The following is a 17,312-nucleotide window of genomic DNA, read 5'->3' on the forward strand; positions in this document are numbered from 1 at the left end:
TGGTGCTATTTTGAGGACCAGAGGCATGACGAAGAAGGAAGCAAGATAGATGCGATGACTTGATCCATTGGCGGCATATTGGAGGACAACGATGGATGAGGTCATAATAGTTGGAAATTTTATTTTCATATTTATTGCCTTTATATGCTGTTTTTATGTGTTGTGATGTTGTGTGTTGTGATGCTATGTGTTGTGATGTGTGTGTATGTTAAAAGTCCTCAATTTAAATAACTAAATAGGAGAGGGATTATTTAAATAAATTCCACAGTCTCCATTACTGGTTTGTAAGTGATGCATTCAAACTTGCACGTTGGCTTTAAGCGTCTTCCTCCATATCGGATGAGTTTGTTTGCGGATCCCTAGATCAAACTTCCTCTATGGATGATTATAGAAAATTATTTAGATATGTGTGATCTTCTCCATCTGAAGGGGCACAATCCTAATTAATGGACTAAGTATCAAGTAATGATATATACTTAGGCGCATTTAATAGTATCCTCCCCATCGGAATCACTGCTATTATTTGTGTGACCGAAGATAAGCCAACTATTAATTTTATTTGTCATAAAATTAGGTTGACAAGATAATAAAATTAATAGGTAAAACCTCTTCTTACAAATGTTTGAATTAATATATGTCCACACTATCGTGGCATATGAAATTCACGGTGTTTTGAGGTGTTGGTGAATTTAAATTATATTGTTTGAGGAATCAATATTATTTTAAATTCTAAAGTTTTCACCAAAATATTTTATTTTGTGATTCTCAGAATTTCAAAATGGCTTTCAATCCTCTTGCTGTTATTTTAAAAGAAAATAAATTTACTGGTCCAAATTATATTGATTGGAAACGGAACTTGTACATTGTCTTAACTGCAGAAGAATACAAGTTCGTACTTCTTGAGGTATGTCCTAACGTGCCTGATAAGAATTCTAATGAAGAGGAGATAGAGAGACATAGGAAATGGGTCAAGACAGATGAGATGGTGTCGTGTTACATTTTGGCTTCTATGTCAAATGTGCTGCAATATCAGCATCAAACCCTACCCACTGCCTATGACATGATGCTCAATCTCAAGGAACTCTTCAGACACCAGAATCGGGTTGCCAGGCAGAAGACTATGAGAAACTTAATGACGACCACCATGACTGAGGGGCCACCCATAAGGGATCATATCCTCAAGATGATAGCTCATTTGAATGAGATGGAAGTCCTAGGAGCTAAAATCGATTGAGAAACCTAGGTCGATATCATTCTCCAAACGCTGCCCAAGAGTTTTGAGCAGTTCCGCCTGAACTACAATATGAACAAAAGGGTTTATTCGTTGACAGAACTTCTGACAGAACTCCAAGCGTCAAAGTTCTCAAGTTCACATTGCTGAAAATGTTTCTACCTATAAACCGAAAGGCGGAAAGAAGAAGAAGAAATAAGTTGGTTCGGCAAATAAAGTGATTCGATCTCAAGGGACTGATCCGCAGGCAGGTGTGAAGAAGCCGAAAGGCAAGTGATTCACATGCAAGCAGTCTGGACATTGAAAAGTGGACTATCCTCGTAGAAAGGAGAACAATAAAGGTATATCTTATTCATTAGTTGTTGAAACATATTTAGCGGTGTTATCTACCGATACCTGGTGTGTAGATACGGGATCCATTGATCATGTCTGTAATTCATTGCAGGGGTTCCAGGAAACCCGACGACTACATGAATAGGAGATCACTGTCTACATGGGCAATGCTACGAGAGTGGCGGCTGTTGTAGTGGGAGATGTTTATTTATCTTTTGATAGGAATAAAATTTTGATTTTGAAAAACTATCTTTACGTAACATGTTTTAGAAAGAACTTGATTTCAGCTTCTAAATTATTTATGGATGGATATTCTGTTTCTTTTGATGACAAAGTGGTTGTCAAGAAAAATAAGGTGGTTATCTGTTCTGGTGCGTTAGTTGGCAATTTGTATACTCTTAATCCAATAACTCCCATGATGTAACAAATGGAAATTAACAACACATCTTCTAATTCTAATAAAAGAAAGCAACATTCAGAAATAAACCAAACGTATCTTTGGCATCTAAGGTTGGGTCATATTAACTTGAGTAGGATTCAAAGGTTAATAGCAGATGAACATTTAGGTTCATTGGTAGTGGAAAACTTTCCGACCTGCAAGTCTTGTTTGGAAGGAAAAAAGACCAAGAGACTTTTTGAGGCAAAGGGGTATAGAGCCAAAGAAGTGTTGGAATTGATTCATTCTGATTTGTGTGGGCCTATGACTATCCAGGCAAGAGGTAGTTTTGAATATTTTATCTCTTTTATAGACGACTATTCGAGATATAAGTACATTTACTTGATGTCCCGCAAGTCTGAGTTCTTTGATAAATTCAAAGAGTACAAGGCTGATGTGGAGAAGCGTCATGGTAAAAGTATGAAGACACTACGGTATGATCGTGGTGGAGATTACCTCTTAGGAGAGTTTAGTAGTTACTTATCAAAGGCGGGGGTTCAATCCCAATTGTCTGCACTTGGTACACCCCAACAGAATGGTGTGGCGGAACGAAGGAATATGACTCTTATGGAAATGGTTAGATCAATGATGAGTTATTCAGAATTATCAAATTCATTTTGGGGATATACTCTGGAAACGACGGCGTACATTCTTATCTTGGTACCTTCTAAGTCAGTACCCTCTACTCCCACAGAATTGTGGAATGGATGTAAGCCTAGTTTGAAATACATTCGGATTTGGGGTAGTCCAGCACATGTGCTGAAGGGAGACGCTGATAAGTTGGAATCACGTATAGAAGTTCGCTTGTTCGTGGAATATCCTAAAGGAACGAAAGATGGTTTATTTTATAGTTCTACATATCAGAATGTCATTGTTAGCACCAATGCCCAATTTTTAGAACAGGACTATGTAATGAACAAGCCCATGAGTAAAATTATTCTTGAGGAAATAAGAGAGGACACTTCTACTTTAGTACCAATGGTACAAGATGAGATACCACAAGTAACTGCAACACGTGTCACAAATGATGCACAATTACAGGTAGTGCCTCATCGTAGTGGGAGGGTTGTTAAACAACTTGATAGATTCATGTTTTTGGGAGAGTTTTCGGACTTGATCCCTAGCGAATATGAAGCTGATCTCTGTATATATGATGAAACACTCCAAGATAAATATGCAACATCTTGGGAAAGAGCAATGAACTTTGAAATAGAATCTATGCATTCTAATCAGGTATGGGAGTTTGTAGAACCACCAAATGGTGTAAAAGTCATTGGATGTAAATGAGTCTACAAAAGGAAAAGACGAACAGAGGGGAAGGTGGAAACCTTTAAAGCGAGGCTTATTGCGAAGGGGTATACTCAAAAAGAGAGAATCGATTATGAGGAAACATTTTCGCCGGTAGCTATGCTTAAGTCTATCCGGATTCTTTTATCTATTGCTTCTTATATGGATTATGAGGTTTGACAAATGAATGTCAAGATAGCTTTCCTTAATGGAATTTTTGAAGAAAACATCTATATGAAATAACCAGAGGGATTCATTGCGAAGGGCAAAGTGCATCTTGTATTTAAGTTCAATCGGTCCATTTATAGACTGAAGCAAGCTTCGAGATCTTGGAACATCTGGTTTGATAAAGTGATCCAGTCTTGTGGATTCATTTAGTGTCCGGATGAGTCTTGTGTATACAAGAAAAGTGACGAAAACGTGGTGGTATTTCTTGCACTACACGTAGATGACATTTTGCTCATTGACAACAATGTCAAAGTGTTGTCAGATGTAAGGGTATGGATATCCAAGCAGTTTGATATGAAGGACTTGGGAGAATATATACATATTCTTAGGATCAAAGTAATAAGGGATCATAAGAAAAGGATGTTGTGTTTATCCTAAGCTTCATACATTGATATTATCCTATCTCGTTTTAGCATGGAAAACTCCAAGAAAGGTTTTCTACCTTTTCAGCATAGAGTACCTTTATCTAAAGAGATATGTCCTAAGACATCAAAGGAGATAGATGAGATGAATGTAGTTCCTTATGTTTCGGCTATAGGAAGCCTAATGTATGCGATGCTATGTATGAGACCGGATATCTATTTTACCGTGGTCATGGTTAGCAGATATCAAAGTAACTTAGGACCGGGACATTGGACTGCCGTAAATCATATATTAAAGTACCTAAAAAGGACTAGAGATAATATGCTGGTTTACCAAGTAGATGATTTGTTCCCTGTGGGTTACACGGATTCAGACTTACAATCAGATAGGGACAGTAGTAAATCAATATCGGGATATGTGTTTACTTTGGGAGGTGAAGTCATAGCATGGAGGAGTGTTAAGCAGAAATGCGTTTCAAACTCCACCATGGAAGCTGAGTATGTGACAGCCTCTGAGGCAGCCAAAGAAGTTGTATGACTAAGAAACTTCTTGATGGACTTAGATGTGATTCCTGGTTTGCCCAAAGTTATCATAATTTATTGTGATAATAGTGGTGCAGTAGTAAACTCGAAGGAACCACGAGCCCATAAGGCAAGTAAACACATTGAGCGCAAGTACCACCTGATGCGAGACATCGTAAAACGTGGAGAGGTTGTTGTCGCCAAAATTATGTTAGTTAGAGCCCTAGAATCAATCATTTGATAATTGTTGTATAGACTCATTGTATCATATTCTTCTATATATAAATAAAGACATTTGTTTTGGTTATTATACTTACTTGTATTGGTGCCAAATAACTAAGTATAATAGCGTCCTTGAGTAGAAGGTTCTTACCTATATCAATCGATTGGTTGAATCGATAGTGAGATGATATAGAGAACACTACTCTTAATCATTCCTAGTCGAGTATTAATATTCAGAGACAATGTTAATGCGACGAGACTAGCATGTAGGTCAACTCGATGACTTGATCTCACAAGTCATGGATATGGAGATATCAAGTTGACACATGGGTATGCATTGGAGAATGTATACTGAATGACTCGCCATGAGAAAGTATCATGGATCGTTATATGAGTGTCATATACTTTCTCATGTGGCTATTAGTATGACTACTAGTCCTTGGACATGAAGTCACCATGGTTCCCTACATAAGGAGTTACGTATTTTGGCTTCGTCAAACGTCACCCGTAACTGGGTGGACTATAAAGGCGATTACTGGGTATGTAACAAATTATGCGGAGGGATGTGAGTGATGTAGATGGGATCTATCCCTCCTATATGACGGGAGTGACATCGATATTCTTGATAGAGTGAGACCACGAAGTGCATGGTCATGCCCAAATGAGTCAATATGAGATATTGAGCTCATTTGATTGAGTGAGTCTACTTGGAGTTCAAGATTTAGATTGATTAGAGGATGACACGGTCTATGCCTCACATTGATCAATCTAGATGTCAATGATAGAAGGACACTTGTCATATATTGTGAGGAGTCACAATTAGTAGTCACAATGTGATGTTGGATCTCAACATTCTTGTAACTTGGGTAGTAATGATGTGTTGTTAGATACCGCTCATTACTTATGTTTCTAAATGGGTTTAGGAGCATTGCCAACATTACAAGAACCTATAGGGTCACACACAAAGGACAATTAGATGGAGATTAGGTTCATTTGATGAACCTAAAGGATTAGGTTTATGTGATGAACCAAATTGAATTAAGAGTAATCCAAATTAGGCTAATTGAGTTGGACTCAATTCGGTTCATGTATTAAATGAGTCTAATTTGGACTTAGACTCATTGAATCAATTTAATTCAATGAATAGAGATTCATTAAATTAAAATTGACTTAAACCAATGGTTAAATTTGATCAACCATGGAAGAGAAGTGGTCAAGTTTAACTTAACTTGAGAGAAAGATGAAGGGTCAAGTTTGACTTGACCATTTGCCACCTCATTGGTGAGTTAGCATTAAGTGGGCCAATGATGATGCCCCACATCATCATAGTTGCTTAAGTAGAATGCCACCTCATGGGAGTTACCAAGAGTTGTGACTCTTGGCATCCCATGGAGGTTACAAACCACTCAAAAGTGGCCGACCACTTTCATTCAAGGGGTAAGTTTCATTTTGTGTTGAAACTCCCATCTTCTTCCTCAAGCTCTTCTCTTCTCTCCCTCTCCTCCATGGTTACTGATCTCTAAGGTTGCTAGCACATCCTTAGAGGTTCTTCTCCATCTCTTGCTTGTGTGGATACACATAGAGAAGTGTCTACTTTGACACTTTCGAGATCCGGCAAACCGAGGATGAGCGGGATTGCGAAGGGCTTCGCATCAAGGGTAAATTCCTTCTCTAGTGTAGATCTAAGCTTTAGTAAACTCGTACGTGAATGTTTTTCGAAATTTTATTTCTTCACACGGATCCGTGACATGGGGGTTTCGGGGTTTTCACAATGCAAAAAGCGGTTTTTGTGGCCCGAAAAATCCAACAGATTATATCCGTAGATAACCTTGCAGATCCTTTCACTAAGACCCTTCCGACGAGAGCTTTTTATAGGCATGTTGAGGGGATGAGAATCAGATGTATGACAGCATTTATGACAAAATAGTCTTTTAGTATAAGTGGGAGATTGTTGAGATGTATACTATAAGTCTAGGTTTTGTATGAACATCTATTTTGAAATATTTTGAAATGAAAATCACTTTGGTCAAATATTTGTATTTTATATTTATATATATGGCAATGCAGTTGTCCATTTAATTTATATTGTAGATAACATGATGTGTGGTGCCACACAGAAGATCATGTTATCGGTTCCTTATAAATTATAAATAGTAGTTCACAACCAAGATGGATTGGAACAAATCATTGGAACGGTTGTAGTGTAATTTGGTATTAGTCTATCTTGACTATAAAATTACACTAGTACACTATGTGTATATTGAGCAGGACCGTTTGAGGTTGTTTGATTTGTACTGACTACATAAAAGAACATAATTTCTGTTATTACATATGTGCGTTTTCTTAATCCTTATATAATAACAAACACGTATATTTAGTATTTATTTTTTTAACTTATCAATGAATAAGATTTATTCGTTAAATTAATAGACCCGATGAGTTAGAAAATAGTACTATTTATATGGTATGTTGTTGATTATAGAAGGAATCCGTGTCTTAATTATTTAGGTTGATAATGTCCCCTTGAGGAGCTCATAAGGATTATCATGTAAACTCTGTAGGTGGACTTAGTCCGACATGATAATAAAGTTGAGTGGTACTACTCTTGGAATCAGATGTTAATTAATTGAGTTGTCAGTAACTCATTTAATTAATGAGTTGCTCTCCTTGGTGGCTGGCGGTTTGGAAGAAACGAAGGGAAGGGTGGTTATTGTCTTCGTAGATCGTCACTCACACGACGTCCAAGAAGAGGAAAGGAATACAGTAGAAGATCAAGAGATGTTTAGCTATAAATGAACGGTACAACTAGTTTTTTAATTCCACTGCGTAATTAGTTTGGTTTTTTTTTTTATCGATTCTGGATACCAACACAAGATGCCAGCGATCTTGTACTTTGTTCAAGGTGTGCTTTAATCCGTCAAGAACTTGCTTGATTGATCAAACACATGTCTGATCGAACATGTGAGTTGCTAGGAAAAGTTCTGTACTTATACAATTTTTATATAGGGAAATTTAAACAGAATGGAAGTTCAGTGTTTTCAAGACGGTGCTCGGGGTTATAGTACCCTGGTAGAATATTTAAATTGTCATCTAGACTTTCATAGTTTGATCTTTAATTATAATGTATTTGTAGAATTTTTTTTAAAATAAATTATGTAATTAAATTATATTAAACTTTTGAATTGTCCGTTATATACGTTTTTCGACTTATATTGTTATTGTAGAAAAATTTTATAGAGCTGAATTATAATTAATGAGGTTAAGTGGGGTTATTAAATTTTTTTATTTTTTATTTTTACTAGTCAGCTGGGCGTATGTTCGAATATTTGACTTCTCTGGCGGTGGTTCGGTCGATGCAACGATTTGGTGTGCCATCCCATCAGCATTCAGACGAGCTGTTTCTCATCCAATCACACCTATCATTTCCAACCGTACCCTTTCATACTTATCTAACAAAACGCGGATGACTTTGCAAAATAAACTAGAGCTTAAAGTCAGCAGTCAAACAAGTGTTATTACTCGTTCAAAATTCCACATCTCCACTTATTCTCAACCAACCAAGCTATAGTATTGTTTACGTTTTCATTAATCCGTTCAGTTTTTCCACACTTCGATCACATCGTCACCTACTAATTTTTAGCCTCTATATTAATAATTCCTCTCCTAACTCCATCTTCTTCCTCTCCTTTCTTCCTTCTTCACCCGCTAGCTAATTAGCTATAATTCTCCCTCTTTAGTTATCGATCCACCTCTTATTCTTCCTCCGACTTCAGATTAATCTTCTAGTAAGTAGTAATCTTCTTCGTTTTTGTATCGGTTCCAAAATTAATATTGTTTGGGGATTGCATCCGTTGTTTCCTCGCTTTTAAGGCTGAGAATCTTGATGTTTTTCAGGGTCTAGTTTATAAATGGGCTGCTCCAGCTCGTGCCAGCTAGACGGGCCGCCGCCGGGCTGCGTGCGGGTGGTCCACGCCACTGGCCACGTGGTGGACTTGCCGGCGCCGGTAACGGCGGGCGAACTCACCGGGCGTCCCCCCACGCACGTGCTCGTCCTCGCCGCTCGCCTCGCCGCGTTCGGCTCGGAGCGCCTCCGCCTCGGAGACCGCCTGACGGCTGGCGGCGTCTACTTCCTCATCCCCCACGAGCTCCTCCGCGCCGAGTCGTCAGTCGTCGACCTCGCCACCCACATGGGCCGCCTCCTCGCCACTGCCAAGCGGGCCGGACCGGTCGCGGTGCCTACCGCGGCCCAGAAGGTTCGGCCCCGGGCCCGGGCGTGGAAACCTGAGCTGGATGCGATCGAGGAGATCACGAGCTACTGAGAACGGACGGTGGAGATTAAAGCCCAGAGTCAATGGAAACATTTCATGTGGCTTTGCGTTTGCAGACTGTGCCGCGAAAAGAGGGTTATTGTCTTATTGATTGTTGGAAATTTTATTGTTTATAACTGAAAATGGAATCATCGTTCTACTAGCTAGTATAATTTTTCAATGAGTGAATCATTATTACTGGTTAATGCAATATAATTGTAAATAGACTTCCTCTCACACAAAGATGAGCTCGCTTGGAGACGAGGAGCGAAGAGATGGTTGCAAGAGATAGCCCTCATACAACAAAGACTAAAAAGAAGATGTTCTTTCGCCGACGGCTTGCACGTGAGGGTCGGGCGTCGCCGGGTCGAGGTTGTTGTCGGAATAAAGTGGCCGACGTTGTGCTTATTAGCGTACGTCGTTCCTTGATTCTTATACAGAGAGGAGGAATGTTGTGCCGTGATTAACTACGCATGATAGATCATTAGGTTTTTAATTAATAATAAATTAATATTGAATTTATTATGGAGGCTTAATGCTAACGTTTAACGTAACTAATATCGCAATGACGTGCAAAAAAAAAAAAAAAAGAACAAGCCTAACAAAGATTCAGTAAAAAAACATATAGTCAATTTATTTGTTTTGATAAAAATATCTATAATGATGTTGGTATTGACTTAGTTAACTAATTCAAATGCGCTGAGATGGTGCTTGGGCACATGCTTATGAAGATATATTTCTTAAACGTAACAAAAACTAACGACTTCATGAATATCAACCCCAAAACTGAAAATACATATTTACGTGTTTAGTTCAAATGGATTTTACATATCACATCTAGACATTACTTTACCGTCATTTTAAGTAACGTTAATTAGATAGCTTAAATTTGAGATAGCAAGTTGTTCGGAAAAACTTCAAATTATATTACATTTTCCAAAAGATAAGTAGGAATATGAAAGCATCCGAAAGCTTAATTAATTTATGATCAAGTAAATTATCGGACGCGCATGTAAACCATCCACTTCCATGATTTATAATTATAATTATTTTAAACATGAAGAAAAATTAATAACCCGGCACCTCGAAACCAAGTGCACCTATTTGATGCTCATGCGTCGCGCACCTCGAACACGTTCCTGCACTTGACCACAACGTCGTACATGTGCACCGAAGTGAAGCGGCCAAAATCCCCCGGCACCGAAATCAAGTGCACCGTCGCCGGCTTGTGGAACTGCACTAACTCCGGCGAGGTGGAGTACCTCTCCCACCCCTGCTCCGCTAACCGGCGCTCCAGTATCTCCATCGACGACACCACTTCCCCGCTCGCCAAGTGAATCAACACCTTTCTCCGGAGACTCCCCTCCCCTCCAGGTCCTCCTCCGAGGCCTCCAGCACCACCACTGCTACCGCTGCTGCCTCCGCCGGGGATTTCCAGGCTCATCACGCCCTTCTTGAATACCCAAACTCCGGACATACTGTCTCCTCGCACTAATTAATTAAATGGACAAAACGATTTGCATTCATTAGTTAATTAATTAATGCATCTATTTATATATAATATAAATAATAGTTATGGCGGAGGCCATTTTCCTTTTTTGAATTTTCGCATGTGTCCTTTTGAATTTTAACACATGTCTCAAATCTTAGTTTGGCAATTTTTTTAAGTAACAAAACTAAAAAACATGTGCGCAAATAGAGATGAAAATCATCTCTCTATATATCTATTGACAGACCAATATAAACCTATCAATTGAGCCGTATCAATAGTTGGCTCACTAATTCCTTAAATGAATGAAAGAATCATTCACTAATTAAGTAAATAATTCATGGACGAAAAGATGAACATTCATTAGTTAATTAATTAATCCATCTATATATATAAATAATACTTTTCGCGAACAATATTTTCCTTTTTGTTTTTTGAATTTTTGCACATGTTCTTTTGAATTTTCACATGTGCATCCAATCTTATTTTAGCTGATTGTTTTTTCAGATTTATAATATGCGCAAATGGATATGACATGTAATTTATTAAGTTCAAATTTATTTATTTTATTAATATATTTTCTCTACACATGAAATTCAGCTCTCTCTATACACACTCAGCTTAGATTGGTTCAGTCTCATCAACACAGGCGATCGATAAAAGAAATAAAGAATGTTCAGCGTCGCCGTTTGTTTTAATTAATATTGGAAAGTTTAAAAATTACATCCGAAACAAATGAAGCTCGAAGGCACATATACAAAGCGGTAAACGGCTAACGTGGAACTTGAGCTTCTGTGAGGGATAACATTGTGGTAAAAAAGGTGAAACGCTCACCCTCAGCGTCCCCGATCCAAGACCATCACAAGGAAAGTAAATCGCAACATCCGAGTGATGCATGTGACGAACAAGATGTAATACAAGGATAGGGAATTTATTCCCCAATTACCTCGAGGATCGACCCTGCGATCTCATTGTGACAACATCCGCCACATACCAATTCGGATGGCCCACGGGGTGCCTGTGAGGGATCAACATCAAAAGACAAGTGGTGGTGCGTGTTCAGGTGAAATTGGAGCAACAAATAACACCTAGACATAGCAATGGCCAAGACGATACATTACAGAAGACCGTTCGTTGGGTGCTCACTCCCAGGGCCTATAAAAGACAGAAGAACTAGAGGAAGGGCACTGATGCCCCTGGTGACAATTTAACACTAGTTTGTGATCGACAATTCAAATTTAACATTCGATGAGATGGGAAATTCAGACCTAATTATCAAAAAGTAGCACAATATTAAAAAGTAGAAATAAACAACAGAGTAATAACTAAGAAGGGGGAGGGGAGCCTCCAGAGGCGGAGCGAACCGAGTCCCAGATGCTACGGAGGCCGCTGAGTACGTGGGGGACGGACGAGGCGAACGCACTGGCGGCGACCCCGATGGCCAAGGATTCAGGAAATCCAGGTTTAGCGTCGAGCTTCATTTCGAGGACGGCGAGGCGGGTGTTGAAGCTGTCGAGCTTGCGGGGGTAGTCGGTCGCGAATCGGTTCTTCTTCGCCGCGTACTTGTAGAGGAGTTCCTGGAGCTCGCCGACAGCCCGGAGGGAGGCCTCGCGGGGGCTGAGGCCCTGCGACTCGTAGTGGGCGAGCACTTCCGCGGGGCCCGGGGGTGGGCGGCGCTTCTTATTGGAGGATTCGTCGGCGGCTGCGGAGGAATCGACGGCGGCGGAAGGAAGCGGAGGGACTGGGTTTGAGGGGAGGGCGGCGTTGGAAAAGGATGGTTGTTGCAGCGCCATCGGAGGCGAAAATGGATAGAAATCTAGAATGGGAGTGGCGATAGGGTTGACGAGGGTTCGTTTATACATGGATCGTGGGCTGGGTCCAAATAGTTTAAAGTGAAATGGGCCGAAAAAAATATATCAAGAATGAATTACCAACTTATCTGCTCATAATAATTGACTAAGGTATGCAAATCACGCAATTAACAGTAAAATAAATTACGAAGGATGATTGACTATTTATTAAATGTAATAAAAATATCAAGAAAATATATTTGTAATTCATTGTAATTTTGCATTCCACAGGAAGCTAATATATATAAACTCATTAACAACAAAAAAAACACAGTAATTTATTTCAAAGTATATAAGTCTCATACTGCCATCTGAGAAAGTTTATACCATTTTATCCAGACCTTGTTTTTTTTTGTCAGCAAATCATCAAAGAAAAGTCTGTAAACATAGCAATGTATCTATGCAGCCATGTATGGGAGAAAAACATGTTTAACTTGAAGATCGATCAACAGAGTATCAAACTTTGAAGCCCTCAGCACGGAGACATCGCAAATGCGCTTCAATCCATTTGGCACAGGCAGCCTCTCCGTGCTCCACGATACACTCATCCCGAATCTGCTTAGTTTCGGGGCAGGCACAGCAGATCTTCTTCTTTGGCTTTGAGTTGTCTGGTGACTGTGTCGAAGCAGGGCCTTGGCTTGGAAGTGCACAGGCTTGTACTTCATGCTGGTTGCCCATTTTGACCAAAGAACAGTTGCTGGAAGTGCAGTCATGAAGTTGGAAAGATTAGATCTTTCTTTGGATAGCAAACTTTTTCCATGTTCAGTTTTTATTTTCTAGAAAATGGAATTCTAAAATTGAGAAGGAAAACATATAAATTGTTGAATTTTTTATACCAAACACTTTTGATAAATTCAAAGGAGACAGTTTTCACAAACCAAACAGAAAATCAAGTGATTGCCCGATGAGAAGTAGACAGCTAGAGGTGGTAATAGATAGATTAGCTGCGAATTTCTAACATGCATAATGGATACTTGCTCATATCTGTTTGGTAAATACAAATTTATAATCGGCTCATATCCATAATGGATACTTGCTACTATACACACACTCATTCTATCACTACCCACGGGTACGACTAAATTCGAATTCATCCCAATTAACATATTTTCACACCTCCAATATCAAAAATAATAATAAATTTAAACCTCTAAAAGTAACTAATTCAATTTTTTCAAAACAAAAAATGTTTAGTCTAAAAATCAATCTCTAGTTATATGCCCAATAAAATCATATTATCCATCAGATTTAAGTTAAACATACAAGATATATATACCTATGATCAGAAACCCAAAATAAAATATGTAAATCTAAGCTCATCTCTTACACAATATGTGTATCTATCATTTCACCCCAATCGCTCCCATACCACAGGTACTCAAGCATTTGATTAACAACACAGTTAGCTAAAAAAACCCACCTTGTTGTCACCCACATGATGCAATGATTTTTCTTTTATGAATCGGCTCTCTATGCCCATGAAAAAAGTAACAGAAATAAAACAAGACTAGCGATTTCTATCTGAAAATGAGAAAGCAGAAAAAAAAAATATATGACCAAAGGAGAAGCATTTCTTATACAAGGACGGAAACCAAACCTGAAAGAGAAAGGAAAGGCGAGGAACTAGGGCTCTCGCGGCCTCGTCGGTGTCAAAGAGGAGAGGGCCGCCTCCTCTTCCGGTAACAAAAAGGAAGAGCTGCGATCTGCAAGAAGATCGAGTATGCAAGAACCGAGAGGGAATCGCGCGAGGAGGAAAAGATTAGAATCGGCTTCGCTGAGATCGTCGTCAGGGTTTCCAGCCTTGCGACGGGTGCTATATGTAAACCTAACGCAGCCAACACTCTTCTTATTTTCATAACTTTACATAAAAAACCTAATACTTTCCAAAATTTACAGACAATTTCTTTCAGAAAATTAATATTTAATCTATTGCTTGTTTAAGCTAAATATTTAAAGGTAATTTCTTAAAAGACTCTTTATTTTATAATGTATTATTCATTTTGTTTTTTCAAATACCTTTATCACTCTAGCTCCCTTAAAAAATCTGTCAATCATTTTTATTTATTTTTTTAGGACCGAGAGTATTTTGAAAAAGAAAGACAGATTGTATCGAGCAAAAAAACAGTGGATCACTACAAAATATATTTGAAAAATCAAGGTCTTGGCTTGTTGATGCCAAGAGGAAAAAATTAAAAAAAAAAACACACAAAATATAGAGAAGACCAACCCAATGCCACTCTCTTTGTGAAGCATGTAAGTGGACATTCTCAAAGAGCCCCTTTAATATTATGTTAACATGTTAAAAATAAAAATCTTTATATATATATTTTTACTATTAAAAAAATCTTTCATCAATTTATTCATTGATCCCATTTTTTTTTTTCATTATATATATATTTTTTATCTTTTCTTCATATTTAACCTTATTAAATTTTTATAAAATTTAAATTCAGAAATGGCTAACACTGCAAACGTGACTTCGAAAATATTTTTTCATTATATATATAATAAAAAATATTTTAAAAAATAATTAAAAAAATACTGACGATGGAGCGACTTCGTGCTTGCGGAGCCACTAGTCGTTTGAGGGGCGATCCCTCCCTCTATGGGAGGGAGGTTAATCCCTCTTGCCATGTCACCGGTAGGAGCTCCGAGCTTCCATCGGAGATACTCTAATTACGGTTCTAGCTATGGAAATCTACTAGACTCAATTAAATTACATGCATTTGTAAGTGTTCCTTCTATGTTCTATAGTCGCTTAATTTGTCTTTTGATCGATGTCGTGATGAATTTTGACGCGGCGAATATGATGGGGCATCCTGAAGTCAAGAGAGTCAACTGAGATGGTAGTCAAAATTAATGAGAGGTCAACACTGGGCTAGTACGGTCATATGTCTTGGTCGGATGGGCTAGTAGATCAGATGTCTGGATTGATAGGATCTCGAGCTCACATTCGGTGCTACATGGTCATATTTCTCGACTGAGTGATGTAGTCGATTGACCATAGATTCGATCGGACATGATAAACATATGATCCAACCGTACTAGACTGTCGAGACTAAACTCTTTAGTTGAGCGGAAAAGGCCAAGTGAAAGCTGAGTTCTCAAAAAGGTCATCATTCTTTAGCCGACCCAATTATCCATGAGCGAAGTTTGATCGGTTGACAAAGGGAACTCAATCGGCCTATCAACAAAATATATTAAGAGTCAATCAATTCAACGATCGAATATTTCTTTTTTACGTTTTATGTAATGATTGTCAAAGAATCAAGAAAATATTCCCCGTGTAAATTGTGCGTCCAAAACTTTTATCCTACAAGATAAAAAATGATAAATCTATTTTTAACAAGGTGTCAAAATATAAAAATAGTCAATCCTTTTTTTAGAAATATATTGATATTTGTGTACAACAAAAATTGATACTATATAAAAGTCTCCTCCTAAAAGAATATGCAACATTACATACTCAGAGTTCATTGTTTCTTTCTACGGCTCACTACATCATTTTTCTTCTCAGCTACTTACTTGACTTGAGCGTCTAAGTTTTTGCGTCGGGATCTCTCCTCTGATTGTCGACATTTTTCTCTCTCTATTTTCCCTTTTTTTTTTTGACATACAAGATCGATCAGCACGCTCTGCTTTCCGCTCAAAATCTTCTCCCAATCAGCATCCAAATCATCTATTGAGCGCACCATATTTCTCCAATTTCAAACCGGATAAGATTCAAAATCAGAAACTCAGTCTAAGAGAGAACGCCACTGCTTGTGCCCAATGCCTCAGCCTTGTTTTAACATGTTCTGGATTATCCCCTGCAAAATAAACAATCATTCAAATATCTGTCAAACAACAGAATTTTCATTCTGTTTTTTTTTTTTTGGATCGATTTGTGATGGCAGATGCTTTAGTTTTAGATTTTGGAATGATTCGAGTTGGAACCGGGATCGCAAATCTTCCAACTGTCTGGCGGCGCCCCCTGTTCTTTGGCAGGGCTCCGGGGACTCGGAAGGCCGCCCTGCCTCGAGGAGGCCGAACCCACCATCGGCGATCCCGAGCCAGGCAGCTTCGGGTCCGACAGCTGCCGGTTCACGGCGAAGTAGAGGTTGAGCGCCGGCAGCGTTCCACAGAGGTCGTGTCCGCCGTCCTCCTCTCTGAACCCGAAGCCGAGGTCGATCGACCCCCGCAGCTCGTCCATGTCCTCGTCGGTCAAACTCCTCGTCGGCCGCCGTTCCTCCGCCGGCGCGGTTTCCGTCTCCCCCGCCGCCGCTTCGGAGCTTTTCCGTCTCTTCAGAATCTGCCTCCGCCGCCTTTCCCACTTCGCCTCCATCCTCGTCTCCCTCATGGACAGTTGCTTCGAAAGCAACCTCTTTTTGCACGCATTGCCTCCGTTCCCGACGGGCAAGCTGTCATCCAACCACGACGGCGGCCTGTGCTCCATCTCCGCCACCGCCTCCTCTTCTGACGTCTCCCCCTCCGAAGAAGACGACGACCCCTGAAGCAGCCGATGCGCCGCCTTCATCGATAATGAAAAACTAGTTTTTTTAAACCAGCGAAACTATATATATCCTCTCGCCTGCTTCGAACGTTGCCGGAGACGTCACATCCGACGCGGCCGAGGTTGATGGCCGCCGGTGGAAGCGGGCGGAGGGAAGGGGAAATTGATTCTACTTCCCCTTCATCGACAACGAATCACTTCTCTTCATTGGTTGGAGGCGCAGGAGCGATTTAAAGGGTGGCCGCGGAGCAACGCCCGCCTCAGCTATTAATTCACAGCGCCTGTTTTTACGAAGAATTCTGATGATTTTAGACAGCTCCGCCAAAATTAGCGGTCTGCTACTGTCGATCTCTTCCATTAATCCTAAAAGATGCAATTTCTTTATCATGAAATCTACAAATTTAATTAGTAACTAGTGCGTAGATTACACTTACGCTATATTCAGAATTTTTTGTGATGTTTGTCGTATAATTAGTTACATGGAATGATTAAAATGTCTGTCATTATGATTTATTAGCGGGGTGTTTATTGATAAACGTTTATTAGGTAATTA

The 17,312-nt window shown here is 39.3% G+C and overlaps 5 protein-coding genes across 5 annotated transcripts; 1 reads left to right on the forward strand and 4 right to left on the reverse strand.

Moving 5' to 3' along the window:
* The first annotated feature begins 8,129 nt into the window (after positions 1-8,129).
* On the forward strand, positions 8,130-9,095 carry LOC122011372. Its single transcript, XM_042567755.1, has 2 exons — positions 8,130-8,406; positions 8,516-9,095. Exon 2 carries the CDS (start codon positions 8,530-8,532, stop codon positions 8,938-8,940), a length of 411 nt encoding a protein of 136 aa, XP_042423689.1. The 5' UTR covers positions 8,130-8,406; positions 8,516-8,529; the 3' UTR covers positions 8,941-9,095.
* Positions 9,096-9,999: 904 nt separating this feature from the next.
* On the reverse strand, positions 10,000-10,405 carry LOC122012887 (flowering-promoting factor 1-like protein 3). Its single transcript, XM_042569548.1, has one exon. The coding sequence runs from the start codon at positions 10,403-10,405 to the stop codon at positions 10,040-10,042; it is 366 nt and encodes a 121-aa protein (XP_042425482.1). The 3' UTR covers positions 10,000-10,039.
* A 1,337-nt stretch (positions 10,406-11,742) lies between these two features.
* Positions 11,743-12,210, reverse strand: LOC122010553. The gene has a single exon (XM_042567075.1). It carries the CDS (start codon positions 12,208-12,210, stop codon positions 11,743-11,745), a length of 468 nt encoding a protein of 155 aa, XP_042423009.1.
* Positions 12,211-12,520: 310 nt separating this feature from the next.
* LOC122012740 (cytochrome c oxidase copper chaperone 2) lies at positions 12,521-12,963 on the reverse strand. Its single transcript, XM_042569380.1, has one exon. It carries the CDS (start codon positions 12,943-12,945, stop codon positions 12,724-12,726), a length of 222 nt encoding a protein of 73 aa, XP_042425314.1. The 5' UTR covers positions 12,946-12,963; the 3' UTR covers positions 12,521-12,723.
* A 3,033-nt stretch (positions 12,964-15,996) lies between these two features.
* On the reverse strand, positions 15,997-16,783 carry LOC122010554. The gene is made up of 2 exons (XM_042567076.1): positions 16,204-16,783; positions 15,997-16,076 (listed from the first exon to the last, which is right to left on the reverse strand). Exons 1-2 carry the CDS (start codon positions 16,781-16,783, stop codon positions 15,997-15,999), a joined length of 660 nt encoding a protein of 219 aa, XP_042423010.1.
* Positions 16,784-17,312: the final 529 nt, after the last annotated feature.

Source organism: Zingiber officinale, chromosome 8A (genome assembly GCF_018446385.1).
Source record: "Zingiber officinale cultivar Zhangliang chromosome 8A, Zo_v1.1, whole genome shotgun sequence".
Classification (NCBI taxonomy): domain Eukaryota; kingdom Viridiplantae; phylum Streptophyta; class Magnoliopsida; order Zingiberales; family Zingiberaceae; genus Zingiber; species Zingiber officinale.